This window comes from Lissotriton helveticus, chromosome 4_1, assembly GCF_964261635.1.
Source record: "Lissotriton helveticus chromosome 4_1, aLisHel1.1, whole genome shotgun sequence".
Classification (NCBI taxonomy): domain Eukaryota; kingdom Metazoa; phylum Chordata; class Amphibia; order Caudata; family Salamandridae; genus Lissotriton; species Lissotriton helveticus.
The window spans coordinates 397,323,953-397,342,513 of NC_136063.1; the positions used below are offsets into that span (position 1 = coordinate 397,323,953).

The 18,561-nt window shown below is 45.8% G+C and overlaps 1 protein-coding gene across 2 annotated transcripts in view; it reads right to left on the reverse strand.

Moving 5' to 3' along the window:
• The window catches only part of DCAF13 (DDB1 and CUL4 associated factor 13), a 383,567-nt gene that overhangs the window by 266,339 nt on the left and 98,667 nt on the right, over positions 1-18,561 (reverse strand). For both annotated transcript variants that reach the window (XM_078686899.1, XM_078686900.1), the window contains exon 2: positions 1,610-1,809. In XM_078686899.1, coding sequence (XP_078543025.1) covers positions 1,610-1,809 — 200 coding nt within the window. The remainder of the gene's footprint in view (positions 1-1,609; positions 1,810-18,561) is intronic.

The following is an 18,561-nucleotide window of genomic DNA, read 5'->3' on the forward strand; positions in this document are numbered from 1 at the left end:
TGCTATTTACTGTCCTTGTACACTACTAGATATGTTCTGCCATTCCTTCTTTCTTGCTGCTATTCTAAACTGAACTTTCAGCCAAAGTTGAATTTTGAACTTTATTTGCATACTAACTGGCTGCTACTTATTGTAATTTGCACATTTTAGGATATGCTCTGTTATTTCAACCCCTAAGCTGCTAAATCGAAATGCGCTTTTCGGTCAAAATGGCTAAGTGCTGCTGCCCAAATGAGTGAAAATGTTCGCTAAGCACTGTCATTATGCCTATAATTTTTTTTCTTAAATGTACCTGCTATTGTTTAATACAGTCCTAAACAAACGTCATCTTATACTTCAGAGGACTTGGGCCTCTGTTTGAGTCGTGAGCTTAACGGTTTTATTGTTGAAAATCTTCGAGTGTTGGGATAATTGATAACATTGACTGACGTTTTCTGAAGCAATTTTAGCCTTGCTAATGCAGGCCTTTGTTAATTGTATGATGGTCCGTGAAATGAGTTTATCATGTTTTACCCTTGTAATAATATGCATGTGCTTTTATGTGGACCTCTTAGGAGTTCCAAATCTTTAATAAAATATTGAGTACTGCATTTGGTGTGTTACAAACTATAAATAGACATTAACCGTACCAAGATAAATGAAACCTTAGGCCTTTTGTTTTGCGCTAAACCATGTGCGCCACTCATGCAGGACATAATCTGTTTCCCACTGACACTCCTATCCTTCTGCACCCACCCATTTCAATACTCATTCTACTATACATACATCTAGGGCAAAATAAACAATCAACCACACCTTAACTACTGTCTTGCATCTCAACTTACCAGTGTCCAATGTCATTGTAATTTGTTCTTGTTTTCTTACAAGTATTCTAATTAAACAGATATTTCTATAACTCAAACACCAGGAGTTACAGAAATATCTTAATGCATAGATAAGCAAAAAAATCACAAAAACAAAAGATCACAAATATAACACTTATTTTCCAAGTCAAAGTGTCTATAAGACATTTCAAAAGTTATTTTAAATTCATTTTACACACACAACGCACAAGTTGTCGCAGATAAAAGTAGCTGGAGTCAATGTAAGAATCATGTTTTCCATTTTCTATATTTAATTTGATATTTGTCATTAAAATAAGTAATTGATATCGTACATCAAATAAGGGGAAAAGAATCCTGCCAGTAGCCAAAAAATTATCTCCACAACAATTTAGCTTGGTTATTCAGAGGAGTCTCATTTTAAATGTGGTTATTTTAAAGAGTAGGAATGATTTGTTAGTCTGACCCATAACTTGGTAATCCTATCTCAAGGAAAGCAATTTAATTCTATTCAAAGGACGCAATAACTGGAAATGGTCACTTAAAACATCTGTTTAATGACTTGATCAAATTTAGCTCAGAGAAAGGTTCAAGTGACCAAGTGCTTACATCACTAAGTCCAATTAGAAACATGCAATTACTTCTGTTACTGCATGTAGTGACCCAAGAAAAGGCAACGCTGATATTGATTCACATGGCAGCACGGAGTCTTGCACTGCTACTGTTCACAATGTACTTATTGTCGGAAACATTACACAATGCAATGGGAAAAGATGCAGCGCACTCACCTCACCATCACAGGCCCCAGAAAGAACGGTAGCCAAGCTCTTGGGATGCTTAACCATGCAGTTCACGCCATCTCTGTGACCATCTAGCGATGCTATGAAGGGCTTCGCAAACACTCGCTCCAGCTTCGTAGCATTGAGAGCTCGTGTGTACTCTCTTGGCACTTCAAATGGATGAAGGGTTGGATCATAGTTCCTAGGAACTGAAGAAAAAGAAAAACAGAACATACTAAGTCAGTGATAGAAAACAAAATGTTTGCAACTCTCAATTTAAGTGGAAGACTCTAGGGTAGCTATCAAGCTTTTAATTAGAAAATTGACACCTGAGGATTATGAAACGAGCTTCCCTTGACACATTTCTTCCCATCAGAAAGTGTCATCTTAATAGTTCCTTCCTTATTGACACAACATTGGTCTACATACAAACTTTCTCGAGGCACTGATAAACCTGTCTATTTTCCTTTGTGTTCGAGATACACGAGTTGCATTAAAACCTTCGGTATCCAGGTGCTAGGGGATACTTTGTAGGCGGAGGGGGGTCTGGTGAAAAGGATGGTCATGGGCCAGCAAAAACTGCAGTGAAGGGTCTCTTGTCCTTATAGAGATATGGATGTAAGAATAATCAGCAATTTTAAACGTAAAGGAATGTAGTCAAGATCATTTATTCTGAGATCAGTGCTGTAATTACCAATGTTATATTAGTCACACAGTACCAGAAAGAGACGGTGAATGTAAAAATGCACGTCCTTCTTTGACTGCAGCTGAATACTACAGCAGTAATAGTCACTGTGTGGCGTATTCTGAACAACGTTTGGGTCTGAAGGTATCACCTAACGGAGAAAGAATCACTTGTGTTTCGAATTAGCAAATCCAGAGGATCGGGATTTTCAAAAATATCTAAGGGTGAACTTCACCGACATCAGTAGGTAATTCCCCAAGTGGGCCCCCACTGCGTCGCTATACATTTACCAGAGCTTGGAATACGGGTGTCTTCGGGGGGGGGGGGGGGGGGGTAGGGGGGGGGGGTAAATCAGCAAATGAGCTTTTGCAATAAATGAATGATGAGATTTGTAAAGTGCTTGGCTGCTGCGAGTGTGTCCCCAGCTCTAGGCAAAATCCCATTGGGGGGATCCCAACCACTTTAGCCCATGAACAGGTAAGTTTTCAGTTGTTTGTGGAAATGTTTTTTATCTGGAATAAATCTAAGGGATAAGGGAAGTTTGTTCAAATGTTTGGCTGCCAGCAACGAGCAGGCACCACTCCCCCGCTTACCTCACCGGACTCTTGTCACTGCGCTGGTGTCATCTCTGCATCATCTGGCACACGCCCCGCAGAGCACTCGAGCTCCTCTGCCAGCACGACGCGGGGCTCTACCCTTAGGCATGGGAGCCCGCAGTGCTTTCCAATGATTTTCACCTGGGCCCCCTCCAGGGACCCGGGACTTCAGCTGCCGGACCTGGGAGGGCGGGGGCTGCCCGCGCATGCGCGCCATTTCTAACCGGGGCTCTTCAGAACGAAAGTTAGAAATGGCGCGCATGCGCGGGCAGCCCCCGCCCTCCCAGGTCTCCTCACAGCCCGGATACTGAGCTTGTTGTTACGCGCCCCCGAAATCGGTTATTTGAAAGCGCTCTTTCATGATGAAGAAAGCAGGCTCGGTGAAATGACACATTTGCCGAGGATCACACAATTTGGTGAAGCCTGGACTGATCTGGGGTTTTCTAGTTTCAGATTGTGTAATGCAAGCCCTAGATGATGCCGACCACATTTTCATATTATATATCCTATTCAAATAGCACATTAATTCTTTGTCTCCCATTCTTGGCACCAGACGTTACACCAGGCGTGACTCGTTTTGGGCGCAAGGGTTCATGAGGGCTCGCGATCAGCTGGAGCCAGGTATCAGCCTCGAGCTGTCAGTGGCTCGGCTCGAGATGAGCCGGAGCCAAGCATATGCCTCGAGCCACCAGTGGCTCGGCTCAAGATGAGCCGGAGCCAAGCATCTGCCTCGAGCCACCCGTGAGTTGCCCACCTCTACATCAGGCTCTCACACGATGAGGCTACAACAGTACCCCACAGCAAGGCGACGAGGTGACCTATCCATGTTACTGGGACACCACTTTCCCACTCCTGTGAAATGAAATGAAATTAAATGAAACGTAGACTTATAGAGCGCGATTGCTGCCCTGAGGCGTCCAAGCGCTAACTAGAGAGTGGGGCCACTTGTCAAAGGCGATCAGCTAGGGGATTAGTTGTGAGCGTTAAAAAGGAAAGTCTTTAATTGTTTACGGAAGGAGGGCAGATCAGGGTTGGACCCAAGTTGGAGGGGAAGGGAGTTCCACAGTTTGGCGGCATTATAGGAGAACATCCTGCCACCAGCTCTCGTTCTTTTGATTCTGGGAACTGTGGCTAAAAAGGCCTGGCTAGAACGAAGGTGTTTTCTAGGGTGGTACTGTGTGATTAGTTGGCGGCTAATTGCCGGTCCTTTGTGCCAGTAGGGCTGGTGGGATATGCACATTGCCTTAAAGGCAATTCTTTGCCGGACCGGGAGCCAATGCAGGCTACTCAGCCCAGGTTTGGCTGACAGTCTGCGTGGCAACTGGAGCAATGTGCGAGCCGCGCAGTTTTGGACAATCTGCAACTTGCGCAGTGTGTAGTCGGACGCACCGAGGTACAGGACGTTGCTAAAGTCCAGCCGAGACTGGAGCAGGCCTTGGACAGCAACTTGCTTGGCCTCCATAGGTAGGCCACAGCATCACTTAACGCCGCAGCATCACTCAACGCCGCAGCATCACTCAACGCCGCAGCATCACTCAACGCCGCAGCATCACTCAACGCCGCAGCATCACTCAACGCCGCAGCATCACTCAACGCCGCAGCATCACTCAACGCCGCAGCATCACTCAACGCCGCAGCATCACTCAATGCCGCAGCATCACTCAATGCCGCAGCATCACTCAACGCCGCAGCATCACTCAACGCCGCAGCATCCCTCAACGCCGCAGCATCCCTCAACGCCGCAGCAACCCTCAACGTCACAGCATCACTCAACGCCACAGCATCACTCAACGCCACAGCATCACTCAACGCCGCAGCATCACTCAACGCCACAGCACCACTGAATGCCGCAGCATCACTCAGCACCACTGAACGCCACAGCATCACTCCGTGCAACCATTCAACAACAACTGGTTATAATATGTTCTCTCAATGTTTCAAGCTTTAATACAAATGTCACAAAAAGATGTTAATATTTCACTGCTGTTCTTGGATTTTCATCATAATAAAATACACTGGACATAATCTTCCAAAAAGTTATTTTCGAAAGTTTAAGCTATTGCCATTATAAATTACAATACCTTGTTTTTAAGTATTAATTATTAAAAAAATAAAAGCTATTGTTATTTGTAATATTAATACATCTAAGTCATGTAAATACAACACATATTGCATTACAAATGCTATAGGTGTCACGTTTGTAAAAGTTTAAACTATTGGCATTGTAAATGACAAAGCTATTAATTTAGCTATTTTCAAAAGCAACACATAAATAAAATATTTGTCATTTACAATACCAATAGCTCAAACTTTCGTAATGCGAGACCTATTGCATTGCAAATGCTTGTTGTATATATAACTAAAACAGCACTGGTAATCTAGTGGAGTTTCCATTCCCTGGTGCTAGATCCGCCACAAAAAATGCCAAACTATCCCTCAGGGGCAGAAACCATAGCCAAGGGATAAACCATTATTGAAAGTGCAGGGGGAGCAACCATCTGCTAAGAGGCTACTCCTACCCGGCACTTAAAAATACCTGGTGATCTTGTGATGTTTCTGCCCCGCAGCGGGCAAATCTACCACAAAAAATGGCCGATTTTACCCAAAGGAGGAAGCTATAAACAGGCACAAAATATGAGGAGATCCTGGTCGCACATGTGCGGGAAACAAATGGCTTCCAGAGTGTTTGGAAGCAATTGATGACATTGGCAAACTATGTATGCGCTGACTTCATATAATTGAGGAAGGAGTCAGGGGTGGCAGCCATGACCTCCTACTGCCATCCATCGTAGGGTATGATAGTAGTAGCACCAAGTGGGTGCTACTCCAGAGGGTGGATGCTTAGTTGTGACCTCCATGTCCACATAACTCGATGGGTTGTGCACAGTCCATAGCACTCAAACTTTTACAAATGTAACCACAACATCCACAATAAAATCACTAACATCTACAGCATCTTTACACACCAACAAGACCCAAGTGATCTCACAACAAACTTGCCCATCACCAACCTAGGCGGACATCTGACCAAAGGGAACACTCTCACCAGAAAAGACACAGCATTGATCATGCAGATTATCCACTCAGGAGCCCCAACAGACCCATGCCCTCACCACATCTCCAACCTTGGAGCATCACCCATCAGCAACCCCCTCACCCACATAATCAGCCGGCTTCCACATCCCACGTATGCTACAAAATATCTTCAAGTGGCTGCCACAGAACAACAGACAAACCGTCACGTAAGCACTCATCACAAGCAGGCTCAACTGCCGGCTACACACTCTACACAGGAGGGTCCGAGCAGCTCCTCCACAAAATTCAGACCATCGAGAAACTCGCCGCAAGACTCCTACTTAACCTACCACACCGCACCCAAATCTCACCCCCCCCCCCCCACTCACAGAGCTCCACTGGCTCCCCATCCACGAACACAACCATTTCAAACTCCTCATGCACACATATAAATCCTTCCACAACACTGGACCAGCACACCTGAACAGCTGCATACACTTTCACCAGCATGTCCGGCACCAACGCTCAGCTTCACTCTCACTCCTACACACACCCCTCATCCGCAAAAGCAGAGCAGTAGGCCGCTTGCTCTCCTACATCAGACCCAAAACATGGAACTTCATCCCACAATACATCAGAGTCTCCTCACTTCTGGAGTTCCACAAGAAGCTGAAGATCTGGCTCTTCGATTAACTCCACGGGTACCACACACCTACACACCTGTTCAAGCGCATGGATAACCCCACTGGTGATTATTGTACTATACATATTGACATAATACAAAAAGTAATTATAATATGAAATAGAAAAAAAAAAATCAAAAAAATCTCAGATTAACCAGTTTTAAAATCATCATTAAAAAGTTCATTCATTTTCTGCTTCTGAATTAACAGCACCACACAAAAAGTATGGAGCTGTTGAAAGAGAGAGGAAAACTAGTTTGCAGCTCCTAAAATGTTTGCACCCGTAGAAAAATTACATTTTGAATAATTTTGTAATAACAAAAAACGATTAAAGTTAAATGTACTTCGGTTTGTTTAGAGTGGTTAACAAGAAGAGCAGCGACTTAGCTCTTAGGAAAGGACAACATATGGTGCACAATTCCCATTTTATATCTTATAAAAAGATAGTAAGATCTAACATTGGTTTGCTAATTTCCATTAGTTCCTTACATTAGCTACTTTCTTCTTTTTTTCCTCAAAATCTTGTATTTTTCTGTCCTGCTCAGTGGGGTTGAAACAGCTATGGATGGCGCAATTCAACACTAACATTTTTCACATAATTAAATCGCGATTACCTCTAGTCTCCTTATGTAAATAGTCTTTACAACTAGCTCCTGACTTGGGCCACATAGCAAGCCGCAGTAACAGAGTGGCGAGCTTGATTTCATCCTCAAGATATCTAAAACCTGCCTCCTCATTACAAGAGCAAGCATTTGCAATGCAATAGGTCTCACATTACCGAATGTTTGAGCTACTGGCGTTGCATTATTATTTGCAATGTCAATTGCTCAAACTTTCAGTAATGCGAGACCTATTACATTGTAAATGCTTGTTTCTGGTGTGCTTACACACAGGGTCCTGGTGACCCACTGGTTAAGCCCGTGCTCTGTATCTGCCTGCAAGTGTCAGTCCCAACTAAAAATATAATTTGTATGCCTCTCTCATCTGGTCCATCCTCACTGCTAGACGATGAGCCCCAAGCTGGGGGGTTTTAAGTGGGCAGGGTCTTGCCAGTGCTGAGCACCAGCAGTTCTAAACAAGCATTTACAATGCAATGGTTTTGCCTTTGTTAAAGTTAGAGCTATTGGCATTGCTCTTGACATTATTTTTATTTATGGTTTTTTTAACATAAATAAATGGCATTGTCATTTACAATGCCACTAGCTTTATCTCTCGCAAATGACACCCACAAACACCCACAGAGAGCCCCCCCAAACACACACACAGAGCCCCCCCCCCACACACACCCACACAGAGCCCCCCACACACACAGCCACACAAAGCCCCCCACACACACAGCCACACAAAGCCCCCCATACACACAGCCACACAAAGCCCCACAAAGCCCCCCACACACACCCACACAGAGCCCCCCCACACACCTTCTGGCCCATTATCTTTTCTCCTCATCAAAATAACTGCCACCCCCCTTTCTTTGTTCTGAAAATGTGCCTGCATGTAAGAGTGCAAGAGGCTAAAATGTGAATGCACTTGTGTTTAAGAGACCCATGGAACTTCAGTTCTAATTGATATCCTGATGCCGGTAAGCAGAAATGTCAGCAATAGATGTTGTCATTCTTTACATGCATTTCACTTGTCGCCGTAAAGCTCTACTTTCGCCTCTATTATAATGTTTCACCTTGAAAACATAGTGGCACTCTTCGAGTTGGTGGCACCCAGTAGAACACAGGAGCAAGGACTTCATACTACCTAAAATACATGGACGACCTACAAATGATCACGTTCGCTGTCCCATGATAGCTACAGCACAACAGCTAAATAAATGGCATTGTCATTTACAATGCCAATAGCTTAATCTCTCGCAAATGCCACCCACATACACCCACACAGAGCCCCTCCACACAGAGCTCCCCCCACAGACACAGAGCCCCCCACACACAGCCACACAGAGCCCCCCCACACACCCACACAGAGCCCTCCACACACCCACACAGAGCCCCTCACACAGAGCCCTCCACACACCCACACAGAGACCCCCACACACCCACACAGAGCCCCCCACACACTGCGAGCCCCCTCCAGGCAAAACCTAAAAAATGCAAGTCCCAAATATTCATGGATTTACCACAAACATAGCACCTTTACGCAGGACCAGAAGCAATTACACCATGAGGCATTTAAAAGTTTCAGTACATTAGTTATTCAGTTGCCATGAAATAATGCTTTAGGCCCTGGAACACCAATGGTAAACACACGTAGCCGCCTGTCTCAGTCCCTGTGTTTTTAACTATTTATTTATGCAACTTTATATAGCGCGGACTTTACCCGAAGGTGTCAGAGCGCTTCACAGAAGTACCAATAATGAAATGAATGTGTGGTGACTTGTGGTGACATCGAGTTGCATCACTAGCCTGTGACATACGAGAAGGTCGTGTTTTTCAGCTGGCAAATGACGGAAGTAGAGTGCCCCATAGGGTCTGCTTCAGTGTTCATTGTTGGCTTTACCGGGGAATGCCCTGGCACTCTTCAAGCACTGCTCTTCATGCACACTCTCGTCCTTCAATTCCCTCCCCTAGTACTCTTCCCACACGGTCTCCTCCTCTTACACTACACTCTTCCCACCCGTCCCTCGCCCTTCGTCTGTTGTGAAGAAGATTGTCTATTGAGCAAGTGCTTGCTTGACTGTTTGTTTTTTTTGCTTTTAATTCGAGTAGCCTTTTTTCGCATTCAGTTGGGCCAGACTAGAAGCGATTTTGAGGAACCTTTAGTGGCCCCAACCCAAACATCACTCTCTTTAGTTAAGCTTAAAGGGCACTTTTGTCTGACACGAAACACGCTTTCCTCTCCCTTCCACTGAAGCAGCTGCAGTTCGCCGTGAGTAACTAAACTTGGAGTCAGAGGAAAATGTGGTTCCTGGCTTTATCCCAATACAGGGTAATGTGGCGCATCGTCCATCGGCATAGAGTGAAGTTTCTTACCTGTTGGAAAGGGAGAGGAGTTTAAGCTGATTAGTGGTAACAGCAGCTGGACAGAGAGCAGCAGCAGGAATGAGCTATCCTCAATGACCCTCTGCGTTTAACCCGCCCTCTTCCGAAACGATCAGCTGAGATAGGCCCTGGGACTGTTTGTGTAGCCCAGTACTGGACTCGTTTATTGCTCTTACTCCAGAGCGCGCCTCTTGCAAAGAAAGTCACGTAACTGCGCGGAATCCCAAAACGACAATGGGCACAGTTTATTTTTCCTCCCTCTTCTATTTAATTTTCGCACCATTGCACTTCGGGCAGTTTACGGAAAGGGACGGCTTTTCAAGTAACCGTCACTGCTCCTCCCTCGCCGCTGGCCTGTCCTCTCAGAGCGCCACCTCCACACTGCCCGGTGCTCCCTGCTGCCGCCCTCTCCCAGACACACTTCACCCTCACCCTACCGAGGTCCTCCCCCCTCGCCTGTACTCAATGTGCCGCTGTTGTACCGACCTCCTGAGCGCCATCCCTGCTGTTCGCGGGCATCTTGCGGAACAGGCCTGCTATATATACACATCGGGAGGCTGCCAAACCGAGCATGGTGTCCCCGCGCTCGGTAGTAATTAAAACAAGCGCATTTCTCTCACCGCCAAGGGTTCAAGTTCCACTTTCTGCCCTGCCTCGGGCTCCGGGGAATGGTCTTTAAGAGCATACAAAGGCTTCTCGATTCTAATGCACTGACGGCCACTAAAGTTCAAATGTGGTCAGAGCCTTCGTGTGAGTGGGCAAGGAGGGGTGTGGAGGGCGGGGTAGGGCTGGCACGGGTGGGTGCAGAGGGGAGGTGAGTGTGCTCGGCTTCACAGGGGCTGGAACGTCCTTCAGAGCGGAGTTCCTGCCCTCCGCCTGCCCCTCCCGCCACACCGCCCCTCATTGGTCGGGAGGAGGGTGAGATGACACCCGAGGAGCCCTGCCTGACGCTCACTTCGTCTTCGCTGGGGGCATTGACGGCAGGGAGAGCAACTCTACAGCCAGCTGACAGCCTTCCGAGGGAGGAGGCCCCGCGGAGTCGAGGTGTGCACAGGAAGTGCACACTCGTGTGCACACACAAGCCGCAGCTCACTCCTCGTGTGCAAACAAGCTGCAGCGCAATCCTCGTGTGCACACAAGCTTCACGGAGGCTGACAACTGGTCCGGGGCGCTGCACTGCTCCACACCCCCACAGGTAGAGATGACGGGGTTGACAGAAATGCTGCAACCTCCCCTCACCCGGCAGCCGAGACTTTCGGCCACTGAGGCCAGACAATTGGTGAGAAGATTGGAGACGGCCAGGTTTGTCATTAGCAGCTTGTACGGCTGAAATCGGCATCGTGCCTTTGGCAGGGAGTGCAATGAGGGCGGGTGCCGTCAATGCCAGCACAGATTCGGGGGCGTTCCCGAGAACAGGCTTTCGGCTGACGTAGCCAAAAGCCAAAAATTCTCGGGAACTCCCCCGAATCTGGTCCGAGATTGACGGACAGAGCCCTCTCCCAATGGCTAGCCTCCATTTATGGAGCTAGCCAATGGGAGGAGGGGGCGGATTGTGGTAAATAAATAAATAATACCCTATTTTTGAGTGCATGAATGAATAACAGATAGCTCAATAAAATAAGAGTCAAGATTCGAGGTAGTGGGAGTTTTGCAGGTTTATTACAGCATAAGGACAGGATCAGGACAACCTGCACAGGAATAGGATGGCAGCGCTGCCGGGGGCAGGATCTGGACAAGGGAAGGAATAACTTTTAATAACAAAACATGAGCATATATACATAACGCAAACACATAGCATTACATTGCAATAGGCGTAACAGTGGGTGGAGCAGTAGGTGTGACGCGTAGCAGTCGCGAAAGATAAGGGTGAGAAGAAGGTGTAATCAGGGCGTATACATAGACATGTGATGCAAACGTAACAGAATATGTCATGAATGGGGCGGAAACCATGGAGGGGGCTACCTGAGGAGCCGGGACCTCTAACCTAGTGGTGCGCGCAAACTGGCAATGACGTATTACTAGGAGAAGCTGGGGGCTATGAACTCTTTGCTAGGAGCAGAGACTGAAGTCTGGAGGGTCGGAGCGACATGTACCTAAACCCTATCTAGTATTTGATGTTTAGGGAACATGTTGATATAAACTAGAAGTCAAGAGGGGAAAGGCTAACAGACTCTAAGACTGGAGCATGCATTATTCTATATGTAGTGCATGATGAAGAATATTAAATGACCATTAAATACAGTATTCTCTAACATGGAGACGTGAAGGCTAGACAATGACGGAAACTATTGATGCGATTCAGTAGCTTTAGGAATGCAGGGAAGGAGGGCTGAACTGATAACTGGAATCATAACATAGTCTTGGCAGACTCAGAGGCAGAGCCAGGCTGGACCGGGCACTGCGAGGCAGGAAGTAAGTGAAGGGTCGAGGATACAGGTGGGGGCTGTATCGCTCCTCAGCGAGGCTTCAGGAGACAGGAGCTGAATCTAGTGTCCAGGCCCTTTTGAGGCCTAGAAACGGGGACTTTATAATAGAATAACGTGCACACTGAGAAACGTGGCAACGTAGCTTTACATAGGCCTGATATTCGTAGTATTCACGAGGACTGGAAACTGGCATACTAGAGGTGGACACAACTGTAATGGCGTCATTAATCGGACATGGGGAGTACATATGCATATTTAATCATGCACACATAACATATGATGGACGACACGTAGGGACACAGAACATGGCAAAATTTACTTTTCCACATTCCCTCCTTGTCACTACGTTTCCATCAGGAAACATCAATATTCATGATACCATCTATCATTTCATACAGTATCATTTGCTCATCTCGAATTCTCTTAGAACGGGATTTAGAACGGGACTTGGGACTAGGAGTTATACTAGGAATACAGGATGTAGCACACATGCCGCAAATCGCAGGGCCACATTGTATACAGAGGCAGCAGCTGAATATGATCGCTACTGCTATACCTAGAAAGGACAAGACTTTCCATCCCCATGCGGAAATTATATTCCAGAACCAACCGGACCATGTCCAGGTGCCTGGATCTTGGTGTAACAGATGGGCAATTTTATGGAGTCTGGTTATAGCTGAATAAACAGACGGCGCGTTATTTGGAATGAAAATGCAGCAACTAGATCCGATGACTCTACAGGCCCCGCCCCTATCGGCCAGTATGACGTCAAGGACGAGACGATTTTGCAAAACGACAAATCTCATAGCAGATTGCTCTTCGGTTAGGTTACCTAGAGCAGAGGCAGTCTCATTTACTACAGCTTCAAGGGTTCTTGTTAATCTACGGATTAACTTACTATTCTGGACAGGGCCTATAAAGAAGAAGAAACCTTTGTTGAAATCGGTATATTGTTCTAGAGTAGTTTCAGTATAATCGACAATTGGGGACTCCCTTCTATGTCTAATGTGTACTAGATGTGTGTTTCTATGATAATCAGGTGGGGCTAGGAAAACTGGTGGCAGTAGGAAGGCAATGTAACAGGTTCCCTCCCAATCGAGGGGCAGACGAACATATGCGGTCTGACCACAAATAAAATATGAATGACGTGAAGCTTTGAAAATAGATTTCCCACTGTCACTATACTTGACAACAGTAGTACAATCACTATGTCCTACATGTATGGAACCATTATTTCGGACACATAATTCGCCTTTGACTGGTAGTACTGAAATAGCAGGTAAGTCTGGAGTAGTATCAGACTGAACATTCAGGACCATGAAATTCGACGAATAATTACCTAAATTATACACTTCATTTTCTAGATCTAACCCGGTTCTGTGGGGGAGACCTTGCTTGTCTGGGAAACATGTACTGTTAAGAAAAGACATATCTGTTGAGGATGACGTTAACGTGGACCATGCCCCACACGAACCATTATGTGAAAAAGGATAAGGAAAGAGTGGCAGAACTCCCTTCGGTGTCTGGAAAGGGGGGAGTCGACCACACACCCAACAATTAGTGGCATTGCTGGACTGGTGTGAGTAATGTAACATGCGGATAAATGAGTTATTACGCATGGCGAGGCGGTAAGAGAGTTCATGAGGAGGCAGATCACTAAACGTGTGCTCTGCTGTAGCATTAGCAGACTTATTTACACGAAGAACTGGGAGATACAGGAAAAATGCATAACTGGTGCAGGAAATCATAATGCTGAGAAATAATATGAAACATAGAAAAACGATACATCGGATTGAGTTTTGACTAACTCTCTCACTATGGGGGTCTATTTTATACATGTCAGAAACAGTCTAACCGTTTCACCTAGGGGAGGACTTAGACAATCAAACTGGCTGACTTAATTTACTAGACCGGAGTTTTTGTTTATACTCCTGCTGCGGAGTTTTCTCTAACAGGGGGGGTTTTGAATCAATGTCATTTGCGGGACAGTCCTTGAGAACAATGCTTTGGCAATCCTTCAAATCCTGGGAAATGTTCTTAAAGACGGGTTTCAGTCCATTAAAAAGTTTAACATGAGAAAGGTGCACCCAGCCCTTGCGTCCTTCCAACTTCACGGCTGTACGGGTGGTGAGGAGGACCTGTCGGGGCTCTTTCCAACGAGGCTCCAGCGGACTCGATCTGTCAAAGTTGCGGATCACCATGGATCCTGGAACGATTTCATGCGGTGCCACCTCGGTATTGTCTGGAAATGCGGCGGCAACCTGTGAACGACATGAGTTGAGGGCAGACATCAAGGAAGCTAGGTAATCTGTCAGCATATTACTTGAAACATCGGTAATACTTCGGGGTCTAGGAGTACCCCACATATTTGGGGGGCGGCCGAAAATGACCTCATACGGGGACAGACCTGATCTGGAATGTGCGACCATGCGCATATAAAATAAAGCGACTGGCAGAGCTACTAGCCAGTCCACACCCTTCTCTTTACACACTTTTGCAATACGGATTTTCAGAGTCTGGTTATGTCTCTCAACGAAACCGGCTGCTTCAGGATGGCGTACACAATGGAACTTCCACTGGTACCCTAGCAAAAGGGAAACATGCTTCATGAGTTCGGATGAGAATGGCTGGCCGTTGTCAGAATATACGACTCTAGGGAGTCCATAACGAGGGAAGAATTCACGAACCAACTGCTTGGCAGTGGTCGCGGCTGTGTAATCTGGGACTGGATATGCTTCTGTCCATCTGGACAAAGCGCATACAACTACAAGGACATACTTGAAACCTCGACATCGCTCCATCTGAATATAATCCATCTGGAGGACTTCAAAAGGGTGGTCAGGGGGCTGGAAACCACCTTGTTCCACCGGGACACTTTTACCTGGATTGAACTGACAACATATCATACAGGTACGGACTTTCTGCTTAGCTGCAGCTCGTAAATGCTTGTTGAACCAAATGTTCTGGATACTATCTAACATAGCTTTTTCTCCTAAATGTGCTGGACTATGTGCGGTATTAATAATGACTTGAACCATAGAGTCGGGGAGAAACCATGTGGTTCTACCCTTCGTTACCCATCCTTGATCTGTCTGGACCCCTCCTTGTTCGGACCATTTCTTGATTTCATCGGGAGTAGCATGTAACTGGATATCTATGACATCTTGAGTAGGGTCCTTAACTGTCATACATGTAATCGGATCTGGAGTATGTGTCATGTTAACTGGAATGTCTGGAGTCTGGGCTGTAAACTTGGCTGTGCGATCTGCTAGATCGTTACCCTGGGAAATAATGTCAGTGACTTTCGTGTGTGCTTTGCATTTCATGATGGCAATGGATGTCGGTAAATGTATTGCATCTAATAGAGCTTGGATAAGGAGACCATGCTGAATCTTGGTTCCATGAGAAGTCATGAAACCTCTCTCCTGCCAGAGCACTCCAAAGTCGTGTACGACTCCAAATGCGTAGCGTGAATCTGTGTAAATATTAACTTTCAGGTTCTTGGCGTGTATGCAGGCTTGTGTCAGAGCAACTAGCTCTGCTGCTTGAGCGGACAGAGTGTCAATACGGTGTGCTTTAATAACGTCAGTGTCAGTAGTCACTGCATACGCGGCGACTAGTTCTCCTGTACTAGTTCTCATACATGAACCATCCACATAAAGTGTCAGGTCAGGGTCTGGTAACGGAATATCTGTCAGATCTTGTCTTGGCTTTGTCGTAATGTTAACTACTTCCACACAGTCATGTGTGGCAGAATTTGAATTAACTGATGGTAACAGTGTAGCAGGGTTCAGGACGTTGCAGCGTCTGATTTCTATGTGTGGCTGGAACAGTGTCAATTCATAACCTGTTAGACGTGCAATTGTCAAGTGCTGAGTCTGTGTTCGGTTCAAAAGAACTTCCACGGAGTGTGGGACTTGTACTGTCAGGGAGTGTCCTAAAACTATGGAATCACTTTGCCTAATAGCTAGTGCTGTGGCTGCAACTGACTTGAGGCACGCAGGCAACGCCTGGGCGACTGGATCTAATGTGCTCGAAAAATAAGCACAGGGCTTGTTTTGTCCTGCTTGATCTTGTGTGAGAACAGATAATGCTGTACCTTCACGTTCAGTAACGAAAAGTGTAAAAGGCTTACTGTAGTTCGGTGTAGCTAGAACTGGAGCTTGGCATAAAGCTTTCTTTAACTCGTTGAAACTCAGTGTATGTTCAGATGTCCAAGGGAGAACAGTCGATGCGGCTGCCTCCTGTGTCGTTAACTGTATCAGTGGTTTGGCTAGAAATGCATACTGAGGAATCCATTGTCTACAATAAGAAGTAAGGCCGATAAAGGCACGTACCTCCTTCTGGGTCTTGGGCTGAGGAAGACTCGCTATTAACTGGATACGGTCTGGTGTCAACTGCCTACCCCTCTTGGACAGTAAGTGTCCTAAGTAGACCACTTGCTGGACACAGAATTGAAGCTTCGAAGGGGACACCTTGTGCCCCATCTCGGCTAGAAAATACAAGACTGTAAGTGACGCTCGCTCGCAGTCACGTTCGGAACGGGCTGTGATCAGTAGATCATCGACATACTGGAGCAGGGCAGTGTCAGTTGGCATGTGAATGTTGTCTAGTTGTCTCTTGAGTGCTTGACTGTAAATACTAGGACTTTCTGTGAAACCTTGAGGAGCTCGTGTAAACATATAGCTCCTTCCATTTAAACAAAATCCGAAAAGGAACTGACTGTCTGAATGAATAGGGACACTGAAAAATGCGTTCTTGAGGTCTATTACTGTAAAGAACGTGGCTTCGGAATCAATGGCTGTCAATAGGGAAGAGATGTCTGGGACAACTGGGTACTGAGGAATAATACATTTATTAAGTTCTCGTAGGTCGATCACTAATCGATATACTGGGGGTGCATTTGGATCAGTACGTTTCATGACTGGAATGATCGGAGAATTACATACATTGGAGTCAGTTTCTACAACTACTCCTTGAGCGATGAGCTCGTCAATAATTTTGGATAAGGCTGCTACAGCCTCAGGTGGCAATCTGTACTGTCTGATTCGTGGTAACACTACACCTGGTTTCAGGGTCACACGATGGGGTGTGATTTGCATGTACCCTACATCAGTTGGACCTTGCGCCCATAAATGCTGCGGAACATTAGACAATCTGGGATCAAAATCACGTAAAACATAGTGACCCTTAAAGTCACGTAGGAACAGACGTATTCCCTCTGGGGAACAACATATAACTGCACCTAACTCTTTCAGTGTTTTAATGCCTAATAGATTTTCTGGACATGACTTAGTAAGTAACAGATCAGTAGTACGGGACAATGGACCTACTTCTAGAGTAACTGGCTTTGAAATCTCATTTACGATAGGTTTTCCTGAAAATCCAAGGGAAACATTTCTTGAGCCTGAGAGCGGAGCCCCTGGAACTTCGGCGTGACTAATTGTGGTCCTACTTGCCCCTGTATCAATCAAAAACTTTCTGTCTTTCCCTAATACTTGACTGTGAACATAGGGACCTTCTTGATCTACAGGTATCTCGATGAGAGGCAAGCCTACCTCCCTCTCTAGGCTGTTTCATGAATACTGCTGGTACTCTGGATACTCAGACTGTGCATACTGGTACATCTGCTGTGTGACATGCTGGGTTGCAGCAATAGGCTGCGGTACTGTAACTGTCTGTTGTGCATTCTGTGGCTGAGGAATCTGTGAAACTTGCTCTTGTCTAGGCGGACGTGGTCTTTCTTTTGTTTTACCGGTAGCTATGTTGTGTTTCAGAACTGCACACTCGTTTATAAAATGACCTGGCTGTTTACAATAGTTGCAGTTCCCTTTAACGGGAGCTGCAGGATGACTGGCTTGATTCGGACCCCTCTTCTGACTGTCTTGAGGAACAGATTGTGCAACTAATACTTTCATTTTCGTGTCTTTCATACGTTTTCTCTCGTGTTCTTGCTCTTCCCTGATTCTATTCTGGTGGTACTGGAGCATCTGGAGCATCTGGGACGGGGTATTAGCTTGCCAGGTACTTTCGACTTTCAAAACTCGATTTTTAACTTGTGGACTTGAATTCTCGACTAATTTAGTAACAAAGAGATGAGGGTATGACTCGCTACTTGTCTTGAGGCCACTATTGATGCTAAAGCATTTTTCAAACCTAGAATAAAAATCACTAATGTCTTCTTCTTGTTTCTGTTTACAGGCTGAGATTGCATCCCAGTCTTCCTTTTTCGTTGTTAATAATCTGGGTAAAACTTGAATCAATAATTCTGGTAATTCTTTACATTTATCTCCTAGACCGGTACCTGGTACACGTGACTTATCTTCTGCTTCTAGAACTGTCCAATCTATCTTTTTCTCTCCCACCTCCCATTCTTTTTCTTTTAGCTTTTCATACACCCCTGCGGGCAACAGGACCTTTAACATTTTAATGATATCTGGGTAAGTGTATTCTCCCATACGGAGCATGTCTTTTAATTCTCTATGGAACCCTGCTGGATCTTTGTCATGACAGGGAATTAATTTCTTCATTTCGAGGAGTTCCATCTTTGTAATCGGGGTGTAAACAAA